Source organism: Melanerpes formicivorus, unplaced genomic scaffold (assembly GCF_026170545.1).
Source record: "Melanerpes formicivorus ecotype bairdi unplaced genomic scaffold, bMelFor1.0.p_v2 SCAF_70, whole genome shotgun sequence".
In the NCBI taxonomy this organism is placed as follows: domain Eukaryota; kingdom Metazoa; phylum Chordata; class Aves; order Piciformes; family Picidae; genus Melanerpes; species Melanerpes formicivorus.
The window spans coordinates 349740-372517 of NW_027142422.1; the positions used below are offsets into that span (position 1 = coordinate 349740).

Here is a 22778-nt window from a genome sequence, read left to right on the forward strand (position 1 = left end):
CCAGCAAGGGTTTAATGCCAGGATCTCAGCCTGTTTGTATTCAAGTTGGGGAAGAAATCCACTTTCCAGCACTCTTTTGCAGCAGATGTGATCACTAGCAGCTTTCCCTGCACATGCTCAGGAGCAGCTTCTCAAATCACATCTCATAGTATCAGTTAGGGTTGGAAGGGACCACAAGGATCATCTAGTTCCAACCCCCCTGCCGTGGGCAGGGACACCCCACACTAGATCAGCACTGTGGGTTTGTTCTGTGCTGAGTAAAGCCTGACCCACAACTACCCCAGGGCGGGGGCTTGGGACTGGCAGCTCCTGCAGTACCTTGATTTGTGTCTGCAAGACACGTGCTGACTTTGTGGCTTCTGCAGCATGCCTGTTGGCATGGCTGAGCTGGATTTCCATCTCATTGAGGTCGCCTTCCATCTTCTTCTTGAGCCGGATGGCCTCGTTTCTGCTGCGGGCCTCAGAATCAAGGGTGGACTGCAGTGAATCTATGGCACGCTGCTGGTTTCTCCTGAGGACACATGAGGGGTGAACAGAGCAGCTGTCATCAGTCATCACTGCACAGGAATCCAGAGCTGCATGCAATGGCAGTTCCTGGAAGTGCCTCGTTTTCAGGAAGGGGAGTGTGCTTCTGGGTGGCATGGATAGGTTTGCAGTGCCTCACTTCTAAGTGTTTGGTGTGCTCCACACCCTCAGCTAACTCCTGACCTGTAAGCAGCTACAGCACCCTTCTGCTGCCCTTCCTTTGATGGCATGGGAGCAAAGATATCTTGTAAACTAAGCAAGTGCAGCTTTGAGACTAACAAGAAGCACTTCAAGCTTAGCAGTCTCTCACCAGGAGAATGGTCATCTAAACGTGAGGAAAAACCTCTTTAATGTAAGGGTGATGGAGCACTGGAACAGGCTGCCCAGAGGGCTGGCGGAGTCTCCATCTCTGGAGACATTCAAAGTCCACCTGGGCACGTTCCTATGTGACCTCTAGGTGACCCTGCCTCGGCAGGGGGTTTGGACTTGATGATCTCCAAGAGGTCCCTTCCAAGCCCTACCTCACTGTGATTCTGGGATATTTCAGAGATTCCTAGAGCATCATGAAGGGAGGGACCTCAAGGATCATCTGAACCAACCTCTCTTGGGAAAAAGAACAGATAGGTTCAGTTAACAGTACAGAAAACAGATAGAGGAATAGAGGAATAGAACAGAACAGAACAGAACAGAACAGAACAGAACAGAATAGAATAGAATAGAATAGAATAGAATAGAATAGAATAGAATAGAATAGAATAGAATAAACCAGGTTGGAAAAGACCTTTGAGATCATCAAGTCCAACCTATCACCCAACACCATCTGATCAACTAAACCATGGCACCAAGTGCCTCATCCAGTCTCCTCTTCAATACCTCCAGTGATGGTGACTCCACCACCTCCCTGGGCAGCACGTTCCAATGGCCAATCTCTCTTGCTGGGAAGATTTTTTTCCTAACATCCAGCCTAAACCCCCCCTGGCACAGCTTGAGACTGTGTCCTCTTGTTCTGGTGCTGGTTGCATGGGAGAAGAGACCAACCCCCACCTGGCTACAACCTCCCTTCAGGTAGTTGTAGAGAGCAATGAGGTCTGCCCTGAGCCTCCTCTTCTCCAGGCTAAGCAACCCCAGCTCCCTCAGCCTCTCCTCACAGGGCTGCAGAGAGCAATGAGGTCTCCTCTCAAATCTGCCCCAGCCTAGCAGCATTTTAAGAGCAGAACTCTTCTTTGAGTGCACCTCTTCAGCCTAGACCTAGTCCTCAGGGGCAGAGAGCAGACAAAAGCCATCAGCCTTCTGTTACAGAAATGCTTTCCTTCCCACCCCCCCTTTTTTCCCTCTTCCTTGTTTATGCCTTTCTCCTGCAAGCTTCTCTCCTTTTCTATCCATAGTTTCTGCACCTCTGCAATTCTCACTGCTTACCCAACTCTTGTGCAAGCTCTTCACATCCTCCCACACTCAGGGGAGATGTAACTGCTGCATACATTAACTAAATGAAAAGCTGCACAAATGTGGTAGCTGTAGGCTGTGCCTAGAAAATTGTCCACAGATAGAACAGAAAGTAATGGAAGGTAAATAAATTACCATTGGATGTGAAAGGGAAAACAGTGCTGAGGTCTAAATAATCCCATTGGGCTGGCATGAGATTTAACACTTCTAAGTGCTGGGTTCTGCACTTTGGCCACAACAACCCCATGCAGTGCCACAGGCTGGGGTCAGAGTGGCTGGAGAGCAGCCAGGCAGAGAGGGACCTGGGGACACTGGTTGATAGTAGGCTGAACATGAGCCTGCAGTGTGCCCAGATGGCCAAGAAGGCCAGTGGCATCCTGGCCTGCATCAGGAACAGTGTGGCCAGCAGGAGCAGGGAAGTCATTGTGCCCTGTACTCAGCACTGGTTCAGCCACACTGGTTAGGAAGAAATTCTTCCCATCAAGAGAGATTTGCCCTTGGAATGTGCTGCCCAGGGAGGTGGTGGAGTCACCATCACTGGAGGTGTTTAAGAGGAGACATTATATGGTTGCACTCCCCCTGAGCAAATGGTAAGAGCTGGTTTGGTTACTGGTACAGACAGCATCAGCTTGTGCTGACAGAATCATAGACTCATGGAATGGTTCGGGTTGGAAGGGACCTAAAAGATCACCTAGTTCCAACCCCCCTGACATGGGCAGGGACACCTCCCCCTAGACCAGGTTGCCCAGAGCCTTATCCATCCTGGCCTTGAACACCTCCAGGAAGGGGCCATCCACAGCCTCTCTGGGCAACCTGTTCCAGTGTCTCACCACCTTTAATGTAATGAATTTCTTCCCAGTATCCAGTCTAAACCTTCTCTCTTCCATCTCAAAGCCATTACTCCTCATCCTATTGCTACAAGCCCTTGTCAAAGGTCCCTCCTCAGCTTTCCTGTAGTCCCTTTCAGGTACTGGAAGGCTGCTGTAAGGTCTCTGCAGAGCCTTCTCTTCTGCAGGCTGTGCTGCATTTGTCTGGTTTGAGTCTTGAGACTGTTTTTTCTCTTTTGAGGCTTTCCCCTTCAAAATAACCACGCTGCTTCCTGCCCAGTACCTTATGTTTTCCATTTCTTCTTCCTTTTCTGCCACTTTCCTTTCAAAGTCTGCCTTCAGCTGTGAGAGTTCCAGCTGAAAACGAAGGGTCTTGCTTTCTTCATGCTCCAAAGCTCCCTGAAATGGAAAGCACCAAGGCCAGGAGTTAGTGCAGGTTTTTATTGTGGGTTTGGTTTTGCACATCAGAAGCTGCTGCAGGCAGGTGAAGCCTGCCCACTTCTCTATCCATTCCCCATAGCATGGTTTCCTCCCTACCTCTCTCTCTCTGGGCAAGGACATGAGAAGTTTATATGGGGGGAAAAACAAAGCATTTATTTGCCTTTTGATGCCACTTGGCAGCTGGAAAACTGAGCAGCAAGCTCCTTAGAGGACAAATTGTCAACCAGTCCACAGCTCACAGAGAAAACCCCAACGTGTCAGGGCTTGCCTGCCTGGCTCTGCTGTCAGCAAGATGATGTCCACTCCACACCTCTGCACAGACACCCTCTGGAAATCCATGGGCTTGCAAGGGTGTGGTGGCTTTAGGCTATGCCTTCAAGATTCCCTTACAGATTTTGAGCAGAAAAGTCGAAAAAATCTAAATAAATCACTGTGGGGTGTGAAAAGGAGAACCAAAGAGTGCTCCAAACAAAGGGCTAGACCAAAACTTAAACAAGCTGCTTGTTGGGAGAGGGAAGGGGTCCACACGTCCCCCAGCTCACAGAGGTCTCTCCAAATCATGAAATGTTGAGAGGCTCCCAATTATACAATCTTCTCAGGCAATATAACCTCGAGGAGGTCAGTGAGACACTGGCACAGGTGGCACAGGGAGGTTGTGGATGCCCTCTCCCTGGAGGTGCTCAAGGCCAGGCTGGATGGGGCCTTGAGCAACCTCTAGTAGGAGGTGTCCCTGCCCATGGCCAGGGGTTGGAACTAGGTGATCTTTAAGATCTCCTTCCAACCCAAACCATTCTCTGCATGCATGACTCAGTGAAAGCACTAACATACACCAGCTCTGCATGGCAGCACATTACTCTGCCTGCTCTTCCCAGTCACCTTGAAGACAGTGCAGAGTTGCCTCTGTGGCTTTATTCTTACATTTCTTGGAAGTCAAAAACTAAACTGACAATAAAGATGCAACAGGGACTCTGACTTCCAGGTCTTGCATAAGCCAGGCCCAGTGGTATCCTAGCTCCTAACAGGGAAGGGAAGCACAGAACTGAATATCATAGAATCCTAGGATGGGTTCAGCTGGAAGGGACCTTAAAGATCATCTAGTTCAAATCCCTCTGCCGTGGGCAAGGATACTTTCCACTAGACCAGGTTGCTCAAGACCTCATCCAGCCTGGTATTAAACACTTCCAGGGCTGAGGTGTCCACAGCTTCTCTGGGCAGCCTGTTCCAGTGTCTCATCACCCTCAGAGTGAGGAACTCCTTTACTATCAGCTGTTATGACTAAACCATCTACTCTGGAAGTGCTGCCTGCAGGGCAAGCTCGCACAGGCTTAGCTATGCTCCCCTGGAGAGATGTTGGAAACAGAACTGAGTCTGTGAAGACAGAGCTCTCCAAAATCCTTGGTAACCTCTGGCCATCATGCAGCAGCCACAGGTTAGTTGGATGCACACTTCATGCCGAGGAGCCACAACACATTAATGGGAAGAGCAGGCAGAAGTGCTGTGTCACCAGCTGGTGACTGCCAGAGCCCCAAATTCACCAGGAAGGCAGAAAAAAATCTGTGTTAGGCCATTTCTTTCACAATTCAACTAAGATACATCACCACTTTACTTTTGTTATGTCCTAAGATCACTGAGCTTCAGGAAGCCATCTCACACAGTCCAACAAAGTAAAGTGTGTCCCTGAGACCCCTCAAGCACTGATGTATTCTTTCTTACTGCCAGAGCACAGCATCACTCGCCACATCTCAGAGCTGTGGAAGAGGGGCATGCCCTTTCCTCTGCTCTGATCATGACACCTGCTTGTTTGGCTGGGAAATCCCTGCAATGTATAAAGCATCCTGTAGGAGACAAAAGAAGTCACACAGCATTTAAGGTCTTCATGGAGCCCTCACTGGGTGGTGTTTGTTTTAGCAGACCATAGAACGTCTGAGGTTGGGAAGGGACCTCTAGAGATCATGCCAAACCCTCCTGCCAAAGCAGAACCACCTAGGGCAGGTCACACAGCAACACAGCCAGGTGGATTTTGAAGGTTTCCAGAGAAGGAGACCCCACAGCCTCTCTGGGCAGCCTGTTCCAGGGCTCCAGCAACCTCACAGCAAAGGAGTTTCTCCTCATGTTGAGGTGGAACTTCCTGGGTTCCAGCTTTTACCTGTTGCTCTATGTCCTATTACAGGACACCACCAAAAAAGACTGGCACACTCACCCCTCAGATACTTACAGATATTAATAAGACCCCCTTTCAGCCTCCTCAAGACTAAACAGTCCCAGTTCTCTCAGTCTTCCTTCATAGGAGAGATGCTCTACTCCCTTTGTTCCCATAGCTCTCTGCTGGACTCTCTCCAGTAGCTCCCTGCCTCTCTTTAATTGGTGAGCCCAAAACTGGGCACAGTATTCCTGGTGTGCTCTCAGCAGGGCAGAGCAGAGGGGGAACAGAACCTCCCCAGACCTACTGTTCTTTAGGGGACCATTCAAAAGGAAGGCTTCACTAGAACCCCCTTGCTGTGAGCTGTGTTTCTTCTAGCCAGCAACACCCACACCCCCTTCTCAGCTTTGAAATGCACTCTCAGAACTAACAGCTAAGCCCTTCCAGTTACTTCCAGTTGGCTTGTTCCAGCCCTCTTGAATCCATGCAGACCTGTGACTGAAGAAATGAATGCTCAATGTCTTGACCAAACTCCTACTGGGAGTCAGAGATTTTCCAGCTGTCCTGCTTTCAGCTGGTTTCTGACACTGCTAGCAAGCTTTGGAAGCAGCCTCCAGCACAACATGTGAGGCATGACAACGTTTGAAGCTGTCAGGAGGGTGGGTTTGTTGCTTTCAAACCCAGGAAATGGTGAGCTTGTGGTTGGAAACTAGACACTGATAAAACAGTCTAAGGTCATCATTCTCAGCAGTGCCTGTTTCCTGAAAGCCCAAACTATCCCCTGCTGAAGTGAGAGAGGGCTGGATTATCCGGAGCTTTTCCCGAGCTTCCTGAAAGGTGGCAAAACCAACCCAACAGCAAAACACCACACCCTGCAAAGCACCTCCTTTGAAAGCACTTCAGCTGATGGTCTCAGAGGTGGCATGTCCAAAAGTCAGCAGTCCTTCTTGAAAACCCTAGCTAGGGAGGCCAGAGGAGCTGAGGCTGCACATTCCAACAATCAACACATTGGCTGTGCTGCTCAGGAGATGAGCCAGGAAGGAAAATGCTGATAAAACCACCCTTTCCTCTTCCTCTGAGCTTTCTTGCCTTACCTCTGCTTCTTCCAGAGCCAGTTGAACTTCTGACTTCTCTTGTTCAATCTGTTTCTTGGTCTTTTCTATTTCATGAAGGCTCTTGTTTCCTTCACTGATCTGGTTGGTGAGATCAGAGATCTCCTCTGAAACAAGAAAGGATGGATGGCTTTAGCCATCAGGGTGCCCCAAACATCCTGCCATCAGTGGTGTGTGAACACAGGACCCATGCCTCAAACTGCTGCCTGGAGACCTCATCTGTATGCAGGAGCAGCAACTTCCTTTGCTTTTACCAGCTTGAGAGCACAGACTTGCTGGTGAACACCTTCTGAGGGCCATGAAGATGATCAGAGGGCTGGAGCAGCTCTCCTATGAGCACTGGCTGAGAGAATTGGAGCTCTTCAGCCTGGAGAAAAGAAGGCTCCAGGGAGACCTTAGAGCAGCCTTCCAGCACCTGAAGGGAGCTACAGGAGAGCTAGGGAGGGACTTCTTACAAGGGTTTATAGTGACAGGACAAGGGGTGATGGCTTTGAGCTGGAGGAGGGGAGATTTAGACTGGAGATTAGGAAGAAATTCTTTATGGTGAAGGTGGTGAGATGCTAGCACAGGTTGCCCAGGAAGGTCATGGGTGCCCCCTCCATGGAGGTGTGAAAGGTTAGCTGGATGAGGCCCTGGTCCAGTGGGAGGTGTCCCTGCCCATGGCAGGTAATCATGAAGGGACCTTCCAACCCAAACCATTCTGTGATTCTGTCAACGGTTTAGTTTTCATCTGTGATCTGCAGGCTGCCAGCACTGTGCTCTGTTTTGCAAGCTGTCTAGGCTTCATTCACTGCACCTCTGTCCTCTTCCTTGGCTGTCACCTGAGACTGGCACCTCTGCCAGTGATCTCAGGTGAGCAGAGGGAAGCCTGCTCTCCTCTGGCACTAGCAATTTCTAAGTTCTAAACCTTCATTGCCAGCATCACTCAGTGGCTCCAAGCACCTCTGAGAGCTAGTCTGAAGGATGACACAAACTCCTCTCCCCACAGCTGCTACAGGGCACCTGCACCCCTCCTGCTGTCCTGTGCTGTGTTTCTCATGCTGGATCTGCATAAGCCCTACCTTGGAGGTTCTTGTTTTCCCTTTTCAGTGTCTCCAGGTGGTCCAGTGTCTCCTCATAGGCATTCTTCAGCTTGAAGAGCTCGGTGCTAAGACCACGAGCCTCCTTCTGGGAAGCCTCCAGCTCAGCCTGTGACTCCTCATACTTCTGCTTCCAGTCACTGATGATCTTGTCAAACCCACGCTGCTTCTTGTCCAGGGAGGCAGCTGCTGAGTTGGCCTTCTCCAGGTCAATCATCATGTCTTCCAGCTCGTTCTGCAGCCTGTGCTTTGTCTTCTCCAGAGAAGAGCACTTGGCATTAGCTGCCTCAATTGCTTCCTCAGCTTCCTGCAGGCGAGCAGCCAGCTTCTTCCTATCAGGTGGGAAGAGGCAGTGAAATGACAGAGCCACTGCTGCTGTGTCACCCAGAGAAATGAACACCAGAGCAGCAGCTCAGCAAGTCACTTCTGAAAGGGAAAATTGTGGAGACAAGGGGAAAAGAGAGGGGAAATCAAGCCTCTAGAGAGGAAGGACTGTGAGAGGTGAACCCCATCTTACACTGCAGAATCACAGAATTGTTTGGGTTGGAAAAGACCTCTAAGATCACTGAATCCAACCACCAAACTAAGACCACCATGGACATTAAACTATGTCTCAAAGTGCTATGGCCACACATTTCTTGAGCACCTCCAGGGATGGTGACTCCACCACCTCCCTGGGCAGCCTGTTCCAATGCCTGACCTCTCTTGTAGGAAAAAAATATCCTATTCTCCAAACTAAGCTTCCCCTGGCACAATTTCAGGTCATTTCCTCCCCTTCTACCACTGACCCCCACCCCAATCCAACCTCCTTTCAGGGAGTTGTAGAGGGCAATGTGGTCTCCCCCCAGCTTCCTCTCCTCCAGACTAAACAACTCCATTTCTCTCTGCTGCTCCTCACCAGACCTGTTCTCCAGATCCTTCCCCAGCTCTGTTCCACTTCTTGGGACCCACCCCAGGAACTCAATGTCCTTCTTGTAGAGAGGGGCCCAAATTCAAGTATGAATTATGAATGCTGACATGTGGCAGGTATTTCTGTGCATGTCCCTCTTGTGCTGGGGGAACCAGGACTGAGCACAGTACTCCAAGTGGGGGTCTCAGGAGAGCAGAGGTGGAGAATCATCTCACTCCTGCTGCTCAGTCCTGCCAGACAAGGGTGTGAAGAATCCCACATAACCTACTTACTTGGCATCTTCCAGCTCCTCAGTTCTCTGAATGGCATCAGTCTCATACTTGGTTCTCCACTGTGCCACCTCTGCATTTCCCTTGGAGAGAGCCCTCTGCAGCTCTGCCTTGGCTTCCTGCTCCTCCTCGTACTGCTCCCGCAGGAGGTCGCAGTCATGCCTGGCTGCTTGCAGGGCATGAGCCAGGGCATTTTTGGACTGCAGGGAGAGAAGCATTGCAGGGTCAGCTACAGCAGCACTCAAACAAAACCCCTCTAGAAAGTCAGATGAAGACTTAAAGCTTTTTTGTCTTTTTGCCTCTGGCCTGGAACAGCCCAGGCCAAGTGAGGTAAGAAGTGTTAGAAGTCATCCCTAGCTGGTGGCGTGCTGAAGAAGCTATCCAGACTGAGGAGCATTTAACATCTTTGGGGAATCACCCAAACTTTTCAGCTGCAAGACCTGAGATTCTGATTATCCTACTGGCTAAGTTTGATTTGACAATGATGGCTGCTGCTTGTTCTCTTCAGTTCTTGTGACTTGCCCCAGGGGCAGACACTCAGATCAGTACAAGTAGCAGGAAGCATTCTCACACCTAGAGAATCACAGCGTTGTTTTGGTTGGAGAAAACCTCTAAGGTCATTGAGCACATCCTTAAACCTGAGACCACCTTCTTTCAGGAAAGAAATTCATGTCTCATTTCAGCTTTTATCCAAGGCACTAATGAACATGAACCTTACCCCCATTCCATTTCACAGTCACAGAACTGTGATCATAGAACTGTTGAGGCTGGAAAACACCAGGTCCTTCTGGAGCCTTCTCTTCTCCAGCCTGGCTGAGAGAAGGCTCCAGGGAGACCTTATAACTACATTTCAATATCTGAAGGAGTTGGGGCTGTTCAGTCTGGAGAAGAGAAGGCTCCCAGGTGACCTCATTGTGGCCTTCCAGTATCTGAAGGGGGCTACAGGAAGGCTGGGGAGGGACTGCTCAGGATCTCAGGGAGTGATAGGACTAGGGGGAATGGAATGAAGCTGGAGGTGGGGAGATTCAGGCTGGAGGTGAGGAGGAAGTTCTTCCCCATGAGAGTGGTGAAGCCCTGGGATGGGTTGTCCAGGGAGGTGGTTGGGGCCCTGTCCCTGGAGGTGTTTAAGCCCAGGCTGGATGAGGCTCTGGCCAGCCTGATCTAGTGTGGGGTGTCCCTGCCCATGGCAGGGAGGTTGGAACTAGATGATCCTTGTGGTCCCTTCCAACCCTGACTGATGCTATGATAAGGGGACCTACAGGAAGGCAGGACAGAGACTCTTTAGAACAGCCTACAGCAATAGGACAAGGGGCAATGGTTTGAAACTGGATCAGGGTAGATGTAGGTTGGACTTTAGGAGGAGGTTCTTTATAATGAGAGTGGTGAAATACTGGAACAGGTTGCCCAGTGAGGTGGTTGAGGGCCCATCCCTGGAGACATTCAAGATCAGACTTGATGTGGCCCTGGGCAGCCTGACCAAGTTGGAGATGTCCCTGCTGACTGCAGGGGTGTTGGACAAGATGCCCTTTGAGAGTCCCTTCCAACTTGATGCCTTCTGTGAATCTGTAAATCAAATCCAGCAGCCAAAGCATTACCTTGGTCTCCTCTTCTAGCTGTCTCCTAAGCTCTTCAATCTGCTGTGTAAACGATGTCTTGCCCCGGGACAGCTGGCTGATCAGCGACTCCTTCTCCTCCAGCTGCCTCGTGAATTCACCTGCCAGAGGATTGCACAGCAAACAGGGCAAGTCAGGTGGTGAAACAGGAAAGTCCCAACCAGAACCCAGCTCTGGCTTGGCCAATTCTGCTGGAGAAAGGAGCTTGCAGTGATTGTGGCTGGCTCCAACCATCAGACACTTTGCTAGGGCAAGAGTTCTCCTTAGGGCTTGGTTTGGTTTGGTTTGGATTGGTCTGGTTTTCCCTTTTGGGTTTGGGTTTGGTTGGTTGGTTTTGTCTGTGTGTATGAGGGTCTTTCAGATTTGTTTCCTTTGGGGGTTGGTTTGTTTGGGTTGTTCCTTGTTACTTGCTTTCCTTTTGTTTGTTTGCTTTGATTTCATTTTGTTTAGGCCTTTGGGGTTTGTTTTGCGCTGCTGCTACTTGGGTTTGTTACTTTTTGTTTAGCTCCTGGGTCAGACTAGGCTGGTTCCTACTGTCATGGCTTTGCTTATACTTTCTTTAACTGCTTGACGTTGCTTTTCCACAGACAACTTCTCAAAGGGCTGCAAAGCACCCTGAGAACCTCACAAATGACCAGCACACAGAGCAGAGGGCTACCTGAGGACAACTTCTTTCATCAGGAGCAAAGGGAGGGTGGACACTGCAGCCTTCTATCTAAGTAATGTAGAGACATGAAACTGGCAAACAAAAGGAAATGAAAGCTGTGCCTTTGAAGAGACACAGAGCAGTGCTATTTGAGGAGGATACAGAGAAGAAACAGTACTGCTCTGGCTGGAAGGTATCTCAGGCAGATAGCAGAGGACAGCAGGTATTTTTAGTCAGGTGTGACCGGCAGGAGTGAGCTGATTCTCCGCCTCTGCTCTGCTCTTCTGAGACCCCACGTGGAGTGCTGTGTCCAGCTCTGCTGTCCTCAGTAAAAGGACATAGAAGGAGAAGGTCCAGAGGAGGCCATGAAGATGATCAGAGGGCTGGAGCACCTCTGCTATGGGGACCTCTGCTGAGGGAGTTGGGGCTGTTCAGCCTGGAGAGGAGAAGGCTCTGGGGAGACCTTAGAGTGGCTTTCCAGTTCCTGAAGGGGGCCTGCAGGAAAGCTGGGGAGGGAGTCTTTACAAGGGCTTGCAGTGACAGGACGAGAGGCAATGGCTTTGACATGGAAAAGGGTAGATTTAGACTGGACATTAGCAAGAAATTCTTTACAGAATGAGACACTGGAACTGCTTGTCAAGGGAGGTTGTGGATGCCCCCTCCCCGGAGGTGTTCAAGGCCAGCTTGGATGAGACCTTGAGCAGCCTGCTCTAGTGGGAAGTGTCCCTGCCCATGGCAGGGGCTTTGGAACTAGATGATCTTTTAGGTCCCTTCCAACCCAAACCATTCTATGATTCTATGATCTTCTAGAGTGCTCAGGGTCATGCTGAGGACGATGCTATTGACCCAGGCAGCAGCAGTTGTGCCAAATCCTTCATCTTCCCTCTAGCACTGCAAGACAGATGCACACATCCTTGCTTCTGAAACTGGGCACCTAGGCAGCACTCATTTCAGAACAAGATATGGTATAGTGTGCTGGGGGAGATGGTACCACGGTGTGCTGGGGGAGGTGGTACCACAGTGTGCTGGGGGAGGTGGTACCATGGTGTGCTGGGGGAGATGGTACCACAGTGTGCTGGGGGAGATGGTACCACAGTGTGCTGGGGGAGGTGGTACCACGGTGTGCTGGTGGAGATGGTACCATGGTGTGCTGGGGGAGATGGTACCATGGTGTGCTGGGGGAGATGGTACCATGGTGTGCTGGGGGAGGTGGTACCACGGTGTGCTGGTGGAGATGGTACCATGGTGTGCTGGTGGAGATGGTACCACAGTGTGCTGGGGGAGGTGGTACCACGGTGTGCTGGGGGAGGTGGTTCCAGGTTTATTTTCAAAACCAGTCTGAGGTAAGGTGCCCACACCAAGGCCATAAACATTTGAAGGCAGGAATGTTAGAGGACACAGAGCTACTGCTGCACCCAGCAATCCCATCAGAGCAGATGCCGTTGCATGATGCATCTCACCAGCGCTGTGCTGAGACATGCCTGACACCTTACTGGGGCACAGTCTACTCAGGCTGAACACACACAGACACAGACACATACCATTCTCACTCTGCAGTTTTGTCTTCTGTGTGGTGAGGTCATTCATGAGGCGTGTCATCTCCTCCAGCTTCATCTTTGTCTCGTTTAGGTGGTCCTCATAAGTACGGCAAAGCTTCTCGGCGTTTGCCTAAGAGGAATCAGGATAAGAGCAAAACTGCAGGTGGCAGGCAGTCATTTGGAAGCTGGAGACCTCCAAGTGCATGCTTGCAGAGGAATGGTGATCAGGAGATGATCAGAGGGCTGGAGCACCTCTTATAGAAAGGCAGACTGAAAGAATTTGGCCTGTTCAGCTTGGGGAAGACTGTGGGGAGACCTTACAGCTAACATTTCAGTATCTGAAGGGAACCTACAGGAGGGTTGGGGAGGGAATGCTTAGAAGGGGCTTGTGGTGATAGGATGAGGGGCAATGGTTTGGAACAGGAGCAGGGTGGATGTAGACTGGACATCAGGAGGAAGCTCTTCACCATGAGAGTGGTGAAATGCTGAAACAGGTTGCCCAGAGATGTGGTTGAGGACCCATCCCTGGAGGCATTCAAGATCAGACTCAGTGTGGCCCTGGGCAGCCTGATATAGTTGGAAGCATCCCTGCTGACTGCAGGGAGGTTGGACAAGATGACCTCTGAGGGTCCCTTCCAGCCTGATGAAAGGCAGATAGCAAAGACACAAATTCCACTGCAGCAGAGCAGGGAACAGCAGCCCTGTGCCCCAGCCCCAGGCCAGGGGACTCCCTGTCAAAGCACCTTCCACATTTGTTTGCCTTCATCTGCCTTCTGAACAGCAGTATCAGTGTAAAGACTCTGCAAGAACATCAAAAGCAATCACATGCCTGTGAGGTTCAGGCATAGCCTCATCATAATTGCTAGATGGGAAAATCACCTCCAATGAGAATTGCTTGACTGATTCTGCTTTAATTGCCATTCATCCTAAATTGCCTTTGATGACAGCTTCCTAACTCTCAGAACACTGACATTGCTGTGCATCACTTGCACTGAAAGAGCTCTTTAGGGAGCTCTGAAAGCTGCCAGGATTTATCTGCCCAGGAAACAAGCCCCACAATTCCCCCAAAGGAAGCAAAACTACCCAGGGTGGTCATGCAAGCCTTGGCTTTGCACTGCAGTCTGTGAATCAAGGGCAGGATCTGAGAGGACTCTGAGGGAGGAAGATATCCTGCCTCGGGTGGCATCACCCTGGCCATCACCAGCCTGGTGGAGCGTGGTTTCAGCGAGACAGCTTTGTGCTCTGAGATCCATGGGTAAGCAACGTGGCTGGGGCTGAGGGTGCACTCTGTGTTTTAGACAGCCCCTCTGAATTGCTCTCTGACCTCAACTGCTGCCCCTTGCCAGGTCAGAAGTGCCACACCACCAGCTAAGGAAGGTGGGCACTGTGCAACATAAGCAACCTCAGACTGAAAGTCAGCCCCTTCTAGCTCCAGCCCTACCAGGTGTCCTGGGAAACCCTCAGAGCAGCCTTAGCAACACCTCTGAGGCTCTGGGAAGCCTGGGGACGCTTACTTTGGCCTTGACCATCTGCTCCATGTTGGATGACAGATCATCCACTTCCATCTTCAGCTCGCTCTTCTCCTTTTCCAGTTTCTGCTTGACCCGCTGCAGGTTGTCCAGCTGCTCACCCATCTCAGCCACGCTGTCTGCATGCTTCTTCCTCAAGGTGGCAGCTGTGGCTTCGTAGTGCAGCGTGGCCTCCTCCAGGTCTCGCCGCAGCTTCAGGAACTCCGCCTCGCGTTTCTTGTTCATCTCCAGCTGGGCAGCCGTGGCGCCCCCAGCCTCCTCCAGTCGCTCACTTAATTCCTCCAGCTCCCGAGCCAGATCTGATCTCTGCTTTTCCACCTTGGCTCGAGCAGCTCGCTCTGCTTCCAGCTCCTCTTCTAGCTCCTCTATCCGAGCCTACCAAAGAGACACAAGCGTCTTTGGGTCACCTCCATCATTCAAACACCACAGAAGATCACAGAATCACCAAGGCTGGAAGAGACCTCAAAGATCATCGAGTCCAACCTGTCACCACAGACCTCATGACTACACCATGGCACCAAGTGCCACGTCCAATCCCCTCTTGAACACCTCCAGGGATGGTGACTCCACCACCTCCCTGGGCAGCACATCCCAATGGCGAACAACTCTCTCAGTGAAGAAATTCCTCCTCACCTTGAGCCTAAACTTCCCCTGGGGGGAAGCTTATTATTCTCACCAGAAGACCATGAAGCATGTTACTAATTTTTAAACCCTCTGCCAGCCCACATTTTACAACAGAGATGGAAGGAGAGCAGCTGAAGGACTTTCCCAGTAAATCAGATCTCAAGCTGTAGTACAGATGATGACTCACATCTTTGTCTTGGTAGTTTGCTCTGCAAGCTCCAGTTCAAGACATTTAGGCCAAGTGCATTGACCTTCTACTCATGTACTTGACATTCAGCTGAAGTACATGAGGAAACTGCTTGATGGTGGCAGCAACAAATTGTCATTGTAGGGGACCCTTTGTGCCCATTTTAAGAGCTCTGTGGCTGATGAAGCTTCTTTCTTAGGGTGTTCAGAGAGGATTTCAAGCCCAGCAGAATTCCATGCACAGTGACTACTATTTGGGAACAGCCTTCTTTTAATGAAACAGTTATTTGGGCTGATCTACACTCCATGGCCAAGCCAGGCAAATGTATCTCACTGACCACAATAAAGAAAAAGACTGAAAAAAAAGAGCTGATATTTTGGGGAAGGACATTTTTGTCTTCCTTTTTGCTTCTGATGAGAATTTCCTGTGCACTTGAGAGCTTCCCCTAAATTTTAACTCCATGCTTACCACTCTTAAACTCCTCCCCAGCACCCACCTTCAGCTCCATGGTTTGGGACAGTTTAAAACAATACACCACAGCCTTCCTGCCCTGCCTGAAGACACTAGTATGTCCTTTCAAACTACCAGACCAGTAGCTCTCTTCATAAAGGTAACCCACGCCCAAGCTGTCTTGAACCCATGGTGAGCTTCTAAAGGTACCTTGTTCTCAGTAGCATGCTTCTCTTTCTCTCCTTGTGCCACTGGGAAGGAGCCACTATAAAATGAACATCCTGAGGGGAAAAGGGAGCACTGTGGGAAGCCACCAAGTTCAGTTGGGGGTCTTGACAGGATGTTGTGGGTTAAGGCTAGATGCCTTTAAGAATCAAAGAAGTGACAGTCCTCCAGGGGACTAGATAGCCAGCAGAAATCATCAGCTGTGTTATTTGAAGGTCTCTTCCAACCTGGTCTGGTCCATTCCATTCCATTCCATTCCATTCCATTCCATTCCATTCCATTCCATTCCATTCCATTCCATTCTATCTCATCCCATCCCATCCCATCCCATCCCATCTCATAAACCCTGTATCTGCTATGTAAGTGGAGTACAGGTTGCCCAGGGAGGTGGTAGAAGCCTCATCACTGGAGGTTTTGAAGGCCAGGCTGGATGTGGCTCTGAGCAGCCTGATGTAGTGTGAGGTGTCCCTGTCCATGGCAGGGGGGTTGGAACTAGTTGATCCTTGAGGTCCCTTCCAACCCTGAGAATTCCATGATTCTATGGTTAAATAGAATCACCATTTGGATTTCCAGTTCCATGTGGAGTGTTTTTATTTCACTCCTGCCTGCTCCAAACTGAACTTAGACCCAGGCTAAAGTGGAGGTCTTGACAAGATGAAACTGCCTCAAGTTGAACCAGGGGAGGTTTAGGTTGGACATGAGGAACAATTTGTTCCCAAAAAGGGTTGTCAAGGCCTGGACCAGGCTGTCCAAGGGAGTGGTGGAGTCCCCATCTCTGGAAGTGTCAAAAATGTGCAGTGTTGTGGTGCTGAAGAACATGGTTTAGCCTCAGACTTGGTAGAGTGAGATACTGGTTGGACTCAATGATCTTAAAGGTCTTTTCCAACCAAAACAGTTCTATGATTCACCACTTTGAGTCTCAAAAGTCAGCTGCAGCTAGCTATGAAAAGCTTCTGCAAAGCCCTTCAGTGAGGCACCAAGAGAAACCGACCCTAAGGTACACGAGAAGGAAGCGAGCTGACCTGAAGCTCCTTGATCTTCTTCTGTAGCTGCATCACTATAGCTTGCTCATCTTCTATCTTGGAATTCAGCTGGCTCATTTCAAATTCTTTCCTGCCATGGAAAGGAAAAATACCACTGTGACAATTTTGGCTTCAAGTCAGTCTTACCAATACAAATGCTGGAAATGAAAGCAATCCTCATCCATTGCAATTTGCATGAGAACACATCTTCCTCTGAGCAGCAGCAGCTTCCACGCCAGGACCCTGCATGCATTTGTGCAATTACACTTCTGCTTCTTTGTGTGCTACAAAAGCAAAGTTATTTTCAGCCTTAGGGGGGAAAAAGATATTTAACAGAGTCAGGTCTCTCAACAAAATTGGCCTAGCTAGATAAGATGAGATGAGCAACTTTTTAAGGGGCTTCCTTCAACTTTCTCTTCTAAGCAATGAGAAAAGGAAGCAATATTTGGAGTGGTGGTGGTGGTGTGTGGGGGGGGGGGGGTTGGGTGGGTTTTGTTACTTGGTTGGTTGATTTTCATAGAATCATAGAATCAATGAGGTTGGAAAAGACCTCAGAGATCATCAAGTCCAACCTGTCACCCAACACCTCATGACTAAACAATGGCACCAAGTGCCACATCCAGTCCCCTCTTGGACACCTCCAGGGGTGGTGACTCCACCACCTCCCTGGGCAGCACTTTCCAATGGCCAATCTCTCTTTCTGTGAAGAACTTTCTCCTCACCTCCAGCCTAAACTTTCCCTGGCACAGCTTGAGACTGTGTCCTCTTGTTCTGGTGCTGGGGTTTGTTTTGGTTTGGTTTGGTTTTTTCCAGTGCTGGACAGTGTAATGAATTCTGATGTTTCTTGTGCACAAGAGTGGTTTTCCCTCCCTCCTTGGCTGCATAATCTCTCCTCGTGGAATTCAGGACAAAGGGTAATGGATTGAAACTGGAGTGGAGTAGATTTAGATTGGACATCAGGAAGAATTTCTTTACTCTGAGGATAGTGAGACAGAGGGATTGGTTGCCCAGAGAATTTGTGGAGGCCTCATGTCCGGAGGTGTTTCAGACCAGGCTGGATGAGGTTTTGAGCAACCTGGCCTAGTGGGAGGTGTCCCTGCCCGTTTCAGGGGATTGGAACTAGATGACCTTTAAGGTCCCTTCCAACTCAAGTCTGATTTTAGGATTTTACAGTTCTGTGGTTCTGTGAATTTCCCTTCAGCTGCCATCAGAGCAGGACCACACACCTGAAGGCTCTGCAATGCCAATGGGAACTGTGCTGCTTGATTTTGTACATCAGAATCAGCCTCTTACTTTTTGAGCTTCTCTTCCATCTGCAGCTTGTCATTCTCCAAGTCCATGACACTCTCTTGGGTCAGCTTCAAATCACCTTCCAGTTTGCGTTTTGCCCTTTCCAGGTCCATTCTCACCTTCTTCTCTTGTTCAAGTGAACCCTCAAGCTTCAGGAGCAAAACAACTTGTTAAATCTCTTGGGGACAGATGGTTTACAGCAGTCAGATAGATGCTGAGCCCAGTTTTGTGCTGAGCTCTGGACACTTACAACCATAAATACTTAGCCCAAGCATACTTGTTGGGGATGGACAAGGTGACCTTTGAGGGTCACCTCCTGTGATCCTGTGTTAGGTCTTTTGTTTTCCAGCAGCCAGTGGGCATGCAGGCTAAAGAAATGTACCATCAGGGCTAGTCCATGCTCTACATGAGTGCAAGCAGGACAGTTCTCTTTGTAGCCAGCTCTGTTTGACTTCCTGCCAGCTGAATTGCAAAGAGTGGATTTCCCCTTGTTACCTGGCTCCTTCAAAAGGCTGAACTACACAGAGAAGTTTTTACAGCCTTCCTGTAGTTATGACACCTTTCACAGGCAGTGCAAGGTCTACATTTCTAAATCCTTGATCATTTCTAAAACGACAGGAATACCTCTGAAAACTTTGCACCGTTTCAGGCTCATGCAAACTCTTAAGTGGTGGACAAATAAGCTTAGGGAAAGGAGGGCAGAGGCAGCTTACATCATCCACTTGCTGTTCCAGTTTCACTTTGGCTTTGCTCAATGTGTTGACCTTATCCTCTTCTGCTTGTAAGTCATCCAGAACTTGCTGGTGAGCTTCCTGCAAGGACTTTTTCTCCTTAGTAAGTTTGCTGATATTCTCATCAAGGGTTGCCATTTCTTCTGTCAGATTTTTGACCTGTGTGAGAAAGACAGATGTATTTGTAAGGCTTTGAAATGAGCCTGGCTCCAGTGAATGTGTATGCAGGAGACAAGGGAAAGAAAGGGACTGAGACATTTCCCTGTGCTGCTCCTTAAGCTTTTGGAGTCAATCTGCCACCAAGGGAGCCAACGTGTCACAGTTCTTGTTATGGGATTAGAATATTCTTTCAAGTGGACTAAATTATTTTCAATGTGACTCTCACTGTGGGCAACTCCAGCCTTGGATTCTCTCTGGGAGAATCACAGGATGATTTGGGTTGGAAGGGACCTTCAAGATCATCTAGTTCTAACCCCCCTGCCATGGGCAGAGACACCTCCCACTAGAGCAGGTTGCTCAAGGTCTCATTCAACCTGGCCTTGAACTCCTCCAGGGAGGGAGATCCACAACTTCTCCAGGCAATCTGTTCCAGTGCTTCACCACCCTCACTGTATAGCATTTCTTCCTAATATCCAGTCTAAATCTCCCCTCTTCCAGCTCAAAGCCATTTTTCCTCATCCTGGCATTAAAAGCCCTTGTAAAAAGTCCCTCCCCAGCTTTCTTGTAGCCCCCCTAACAAGTAGATGTTATCTACAAGTCACCTTTACAGCTACAGCTTTACATGCACAGACTCCTAGAAGAAAACCTCGAAGGACTCATGGAATAGTTTTGTTTTGAAAAGATCTTTAAGATCATCAAGTCAAATCATTACCCCTGCACATCCAGGTCACCACTAAACCATGTCCCTCAGCACCACATCTCCACAGCTTTGGAACCCCTCCAGGGATGGAGACTCCACTACTGCCCTAGGCAGCCTGTGCCAGGGCTTGACAATCCTTTTGGGAAGAAATTGTTCCTCACATCCAACCTAAACCTCCCCTGGTTACAAGGCTAGAGCAGAAAAAGGCTTACTCAAAAATGATCCAACTTGACACAATTCTTTAGCTGAACTGCAGGAAATGGTTCAGAAAATGGGAAACCTAAGCTCAGACAGGGCAAAATTTCTCTCCCAAGGTCAGATAACTTCATGCATATTGCTCCCTCGTGTGGCCTGTGCAGCAGGCAGTATAAAGCCAGCAGAATACCAGCAGAGCTTGTCATAAAGGTAATCTATGCCCAGCCTCTCCTGAGTCCATGGTGAAGTTCCAAAGGTACCTTGTTCTCAGTAGCATGCTTCTCTTTCTCTACTTTTGCCAGTGTTATTTCAAGGTCATCAATATCCTTCTTGAGCTCAGAGCACTCGTCCTCCAACTTCCTCTTCTTAGAAGTCAGCTCAGAGTTCATCTCTTCCTCATCCTCCACCCGCTCTGTCAGTTCTTTGACTTTGGCCTCCAGCTGAATCTTGGATTTGATCAGCAAGTCACATCGTTCCTCAGCATCTGCCAGGGTGTCTTGCTCCTGGTGGGGCACAAGGAAGAGGACAGCAATGACTGCCTGGTTTTAACTATTCCTCACTTGTCACCTCTCCTGTAAGTGGTCAGAAAGCCTGATCCAATGTAAGAAAAACTTCCTACTCCTCGAGTCAGAAGACAAGACTGGAAAGTAATGAACAGAGCAAGATTCATAGAATGGTTTGGATTGAAGGGACCTTGAAGGTCATCTAGTTCCAAACTCCCTGCCATGAGCAGGGACAGCAGTGAGCATGCCTGGTCACATACAAGACTACTTCCATCTCTAACTGCCATGGACAGAACCTGTTAAGATTTGCATTTCTGGCCCGTAAGCTATACCATGAGAATTTCTATCCACTCTGATTTTTGGCAAGACTTTGGCAAGACCAACACCTTGCTTAATTGAAGTTCACTAGCATGCTGGTCTGTAAGTCTTTGAGTTTCAGAGACCATGTAATGGATAAAACCAGAGAATGCATCAGGTTGGAAGGGACTCTCAAAGGTCATCTTGTCCAACCCCCCTGCAGTAAGCAGGGACATTTCCAACGGGATCAGGTTGCTCAGGGTCCCATCAAATTTGACCTTGACTGTGTCTAAGAATGGGACCTCCACCACCTCTCTGGGCAACCTATTCCATTATTTCACCACCCTCATTGTGAACAACTTCCTCCTGATGCCCATTAGGAGTCCAGTTTTACTCACAGCTTGCAGCTGGAGAAGCAAATCATTTTTCTCCTGAACTAAAGAGACTTGCTTTTCTTCAAGCTCCTTTCTCCTGGCTTCTGATTTTTCCAGGGCCTCCTTCAGTTTCAAGAACTCTTCCTTCATGTTGGCCATCTCCTTTTCAGTTTCTGCAGTCTTCAGAAGAGGTTTGATCTTAAAGAAAAGCTTCATCCAGGGCCAGTTCTTCACAGCCATGAAAGCACGTATGTTCCACTGAATCACAAGAAGGGCATCCCTGGTTTAGGAAGGAAACAAACCACATTGCTGAGGCCTGCTCTGAACTGAGAAAGTGAGATTTGTTGTTTGGTTTTGTTTGTTTTTTTCCTTCATTCTCATACTGCTTTATGGCTTTGTTGTCAGGAGTGTGAGGAGCTTGTACTAGTTTCCAATGTACACAAGAGACTTTCTCCTTAGCTCTTGAAGTTTGGGTTTGAGAACTGTTTCCAAGCCTGATTTTTTCCCAGAGCTGGAGACAGCTAGTACCCAGCTGCTAACTTTTATCTTACCTCCACTTTAAACCTTTAATTTAGGGCTATCTATAGCCTTAGGGGTTGTGATAATGGCTCAGTTCAACACATCCTTAAATAAGAATGACCTCTGCTGAGGTTTAAGGGGGGGTTCTTTATACCTGCGCTCCACTATCTTCTGGAACTCAATCCTCATCAGCCTGCCACGAGCTCTTGCCTGGATCATCGTTAAGATCTTTGCCAGTCTCTCATCCCTCATTTCTTCCAGATGGCCCAAGAGACCAGCCTTGAAGAACACCTGGTACATGCACAGATGGAACGGCACCATAATGAATGATTGTATTCCAGTCACAGAGCCACAGAGCGTGTCGCAGTGGGAGGGGACCCTCAAAAGGCATCTTACCCACCCCCCCTGCAGTGAGTAGGCATGCCTCCAACTGTGTCAGCTTGCTCAGAGCCCTACCAAGTTTGACCTTGAATTTCTTCAGGGATGAGACCTCAACCACATCTCTGGGCAACCTGTTCCAGTATTTCACCACTCTCATTGTGAAGAACGTCCTCCTGGTGTCCAACATCAATCTACCCTGCTCCAGTTTCAAACCACTGCCCCACATCCTATCATCACAAACCCTTCTAAACAGTCCCTCCCTGCCTTCCTGTGGGTCCTCTTCAGATACTGAAATGCTGCTATAAGGTCTCCCCAGACCCTTCTCTTCTCCAGGCTGAACAGCCCCAACTCTCTCAGCCTGTGCCCCAAGGGGAGCTCCTCCAGCCTTCTGATTGCCTTTGTGGCCTCCTCTGGACCTTCATTTTCCCCTTTGCATAAGCAGTGCTGGCCTTTTCTAGTTACCTTGGTGTGTCCAAAGCGATACTGGTTGTGGTCAACATCTAAAGATGCCATCAGTTTCTCAGCAGCTTTTCTGCTATCCACAAATGTGTCCTCTGGGATCGCACCTGGATTCAGGATGCGGTACCTGTTAATAACGGATGAGCAGTGAGTAAATGTGGCCTAGATTTTGCCTTTTCTCCCTCCCCACTCTTCCCTCAAAGCTTAAAATAAAGAAATAAATACCCAACCCCCCCAGTTCTTTAAAAGAAATCATCCTGCATCCTATGTTCACACACACAGAGACAAGCAAGAGGAGAACTCTGACTTTCATCTTCAGGCAAACTGAATAGTAAACAAAGTTGAATGGAATAGAAGACCTCAGATAAAAATGAGCAGGCATGCTTTGCTGATGCTGGCTGATGGGCCAGGACAGGAGACAACACAGCTTTGCATTACCTTTGTTTAAAGTCAGCATACAGCACCCTGTTGGGGAAACCCTTGCGACAGATGCGGATGCCCTCCAGGACACCGTTACAGCGGAGCTGGTGCAGGACAAGGAAAGCATCCATTTCACCTACAGGGGCAAAACCAGACCCACATTAGTGGAG

General features: G+C 49.2%; 1 protein-coding gene across 1 annotated transcript in view; it reads right to left on the reverse strand.

Moving 5' to 3' along the window:
• The window catches only part of MYH15 (myosin heavy chain 15), a 54922-nt gene that overhangs the window by 7962 nt on the left and 24182 nt on the right, over window positions 1-22778 (reverse strand). Inside the window, exons 20-35 of the mRNA XM_068163061.1 lie at window positions 22627-22744; window positions 22192-22315; window positions 21503-21639; window positions 20854-21109; window positions 19916-20158; window positions 18584-18760; window positions 17874-18019; window positions 16581-16671; window positions 14058-14447; window positions 12547-12673; window positions 10342-10460; window positions 8750-8946; window positions 7550-7899; window positions 6471-6595; window positions 3079-3194; window positions 319-511 (exon numbers count right to left, since the gene is read on the reverse strand). Of these exons, the coding sequence (XP_068019162.1) occupies window positions 319-511; window positions 3079-3194; window positions 6471-6595; window positions 7550-7899; window positions 8750-8946; window positions 10342-10460; window positions 12547-12673; window positions 14058-14447; window positions 16581-16671; window positions 17874-18019; window positions 18584-18760; window positions 19916-20158; window positions 20854-21109; window positions 21503-21639; window positions 22192-22315; window positions 22627-22744 (2909 nt within the window). The remainder of the gene's footprint in view (window positions 1-318; window positions 512-3078; window positions 3195-6470; window positions 6596-7549; window positions 7900-8749; window positions 8947-10341; window positions 10461-12546; window positions 12674-14057; window positions 14448-16580; window positions 16672-17873; window positions 18020-18583; window positions 18761-19915; window positions 20159-20853; window positions 21110-21502; window positions 21640-22191; window positions 22316-22626; window positions 22745-22778) is intronic.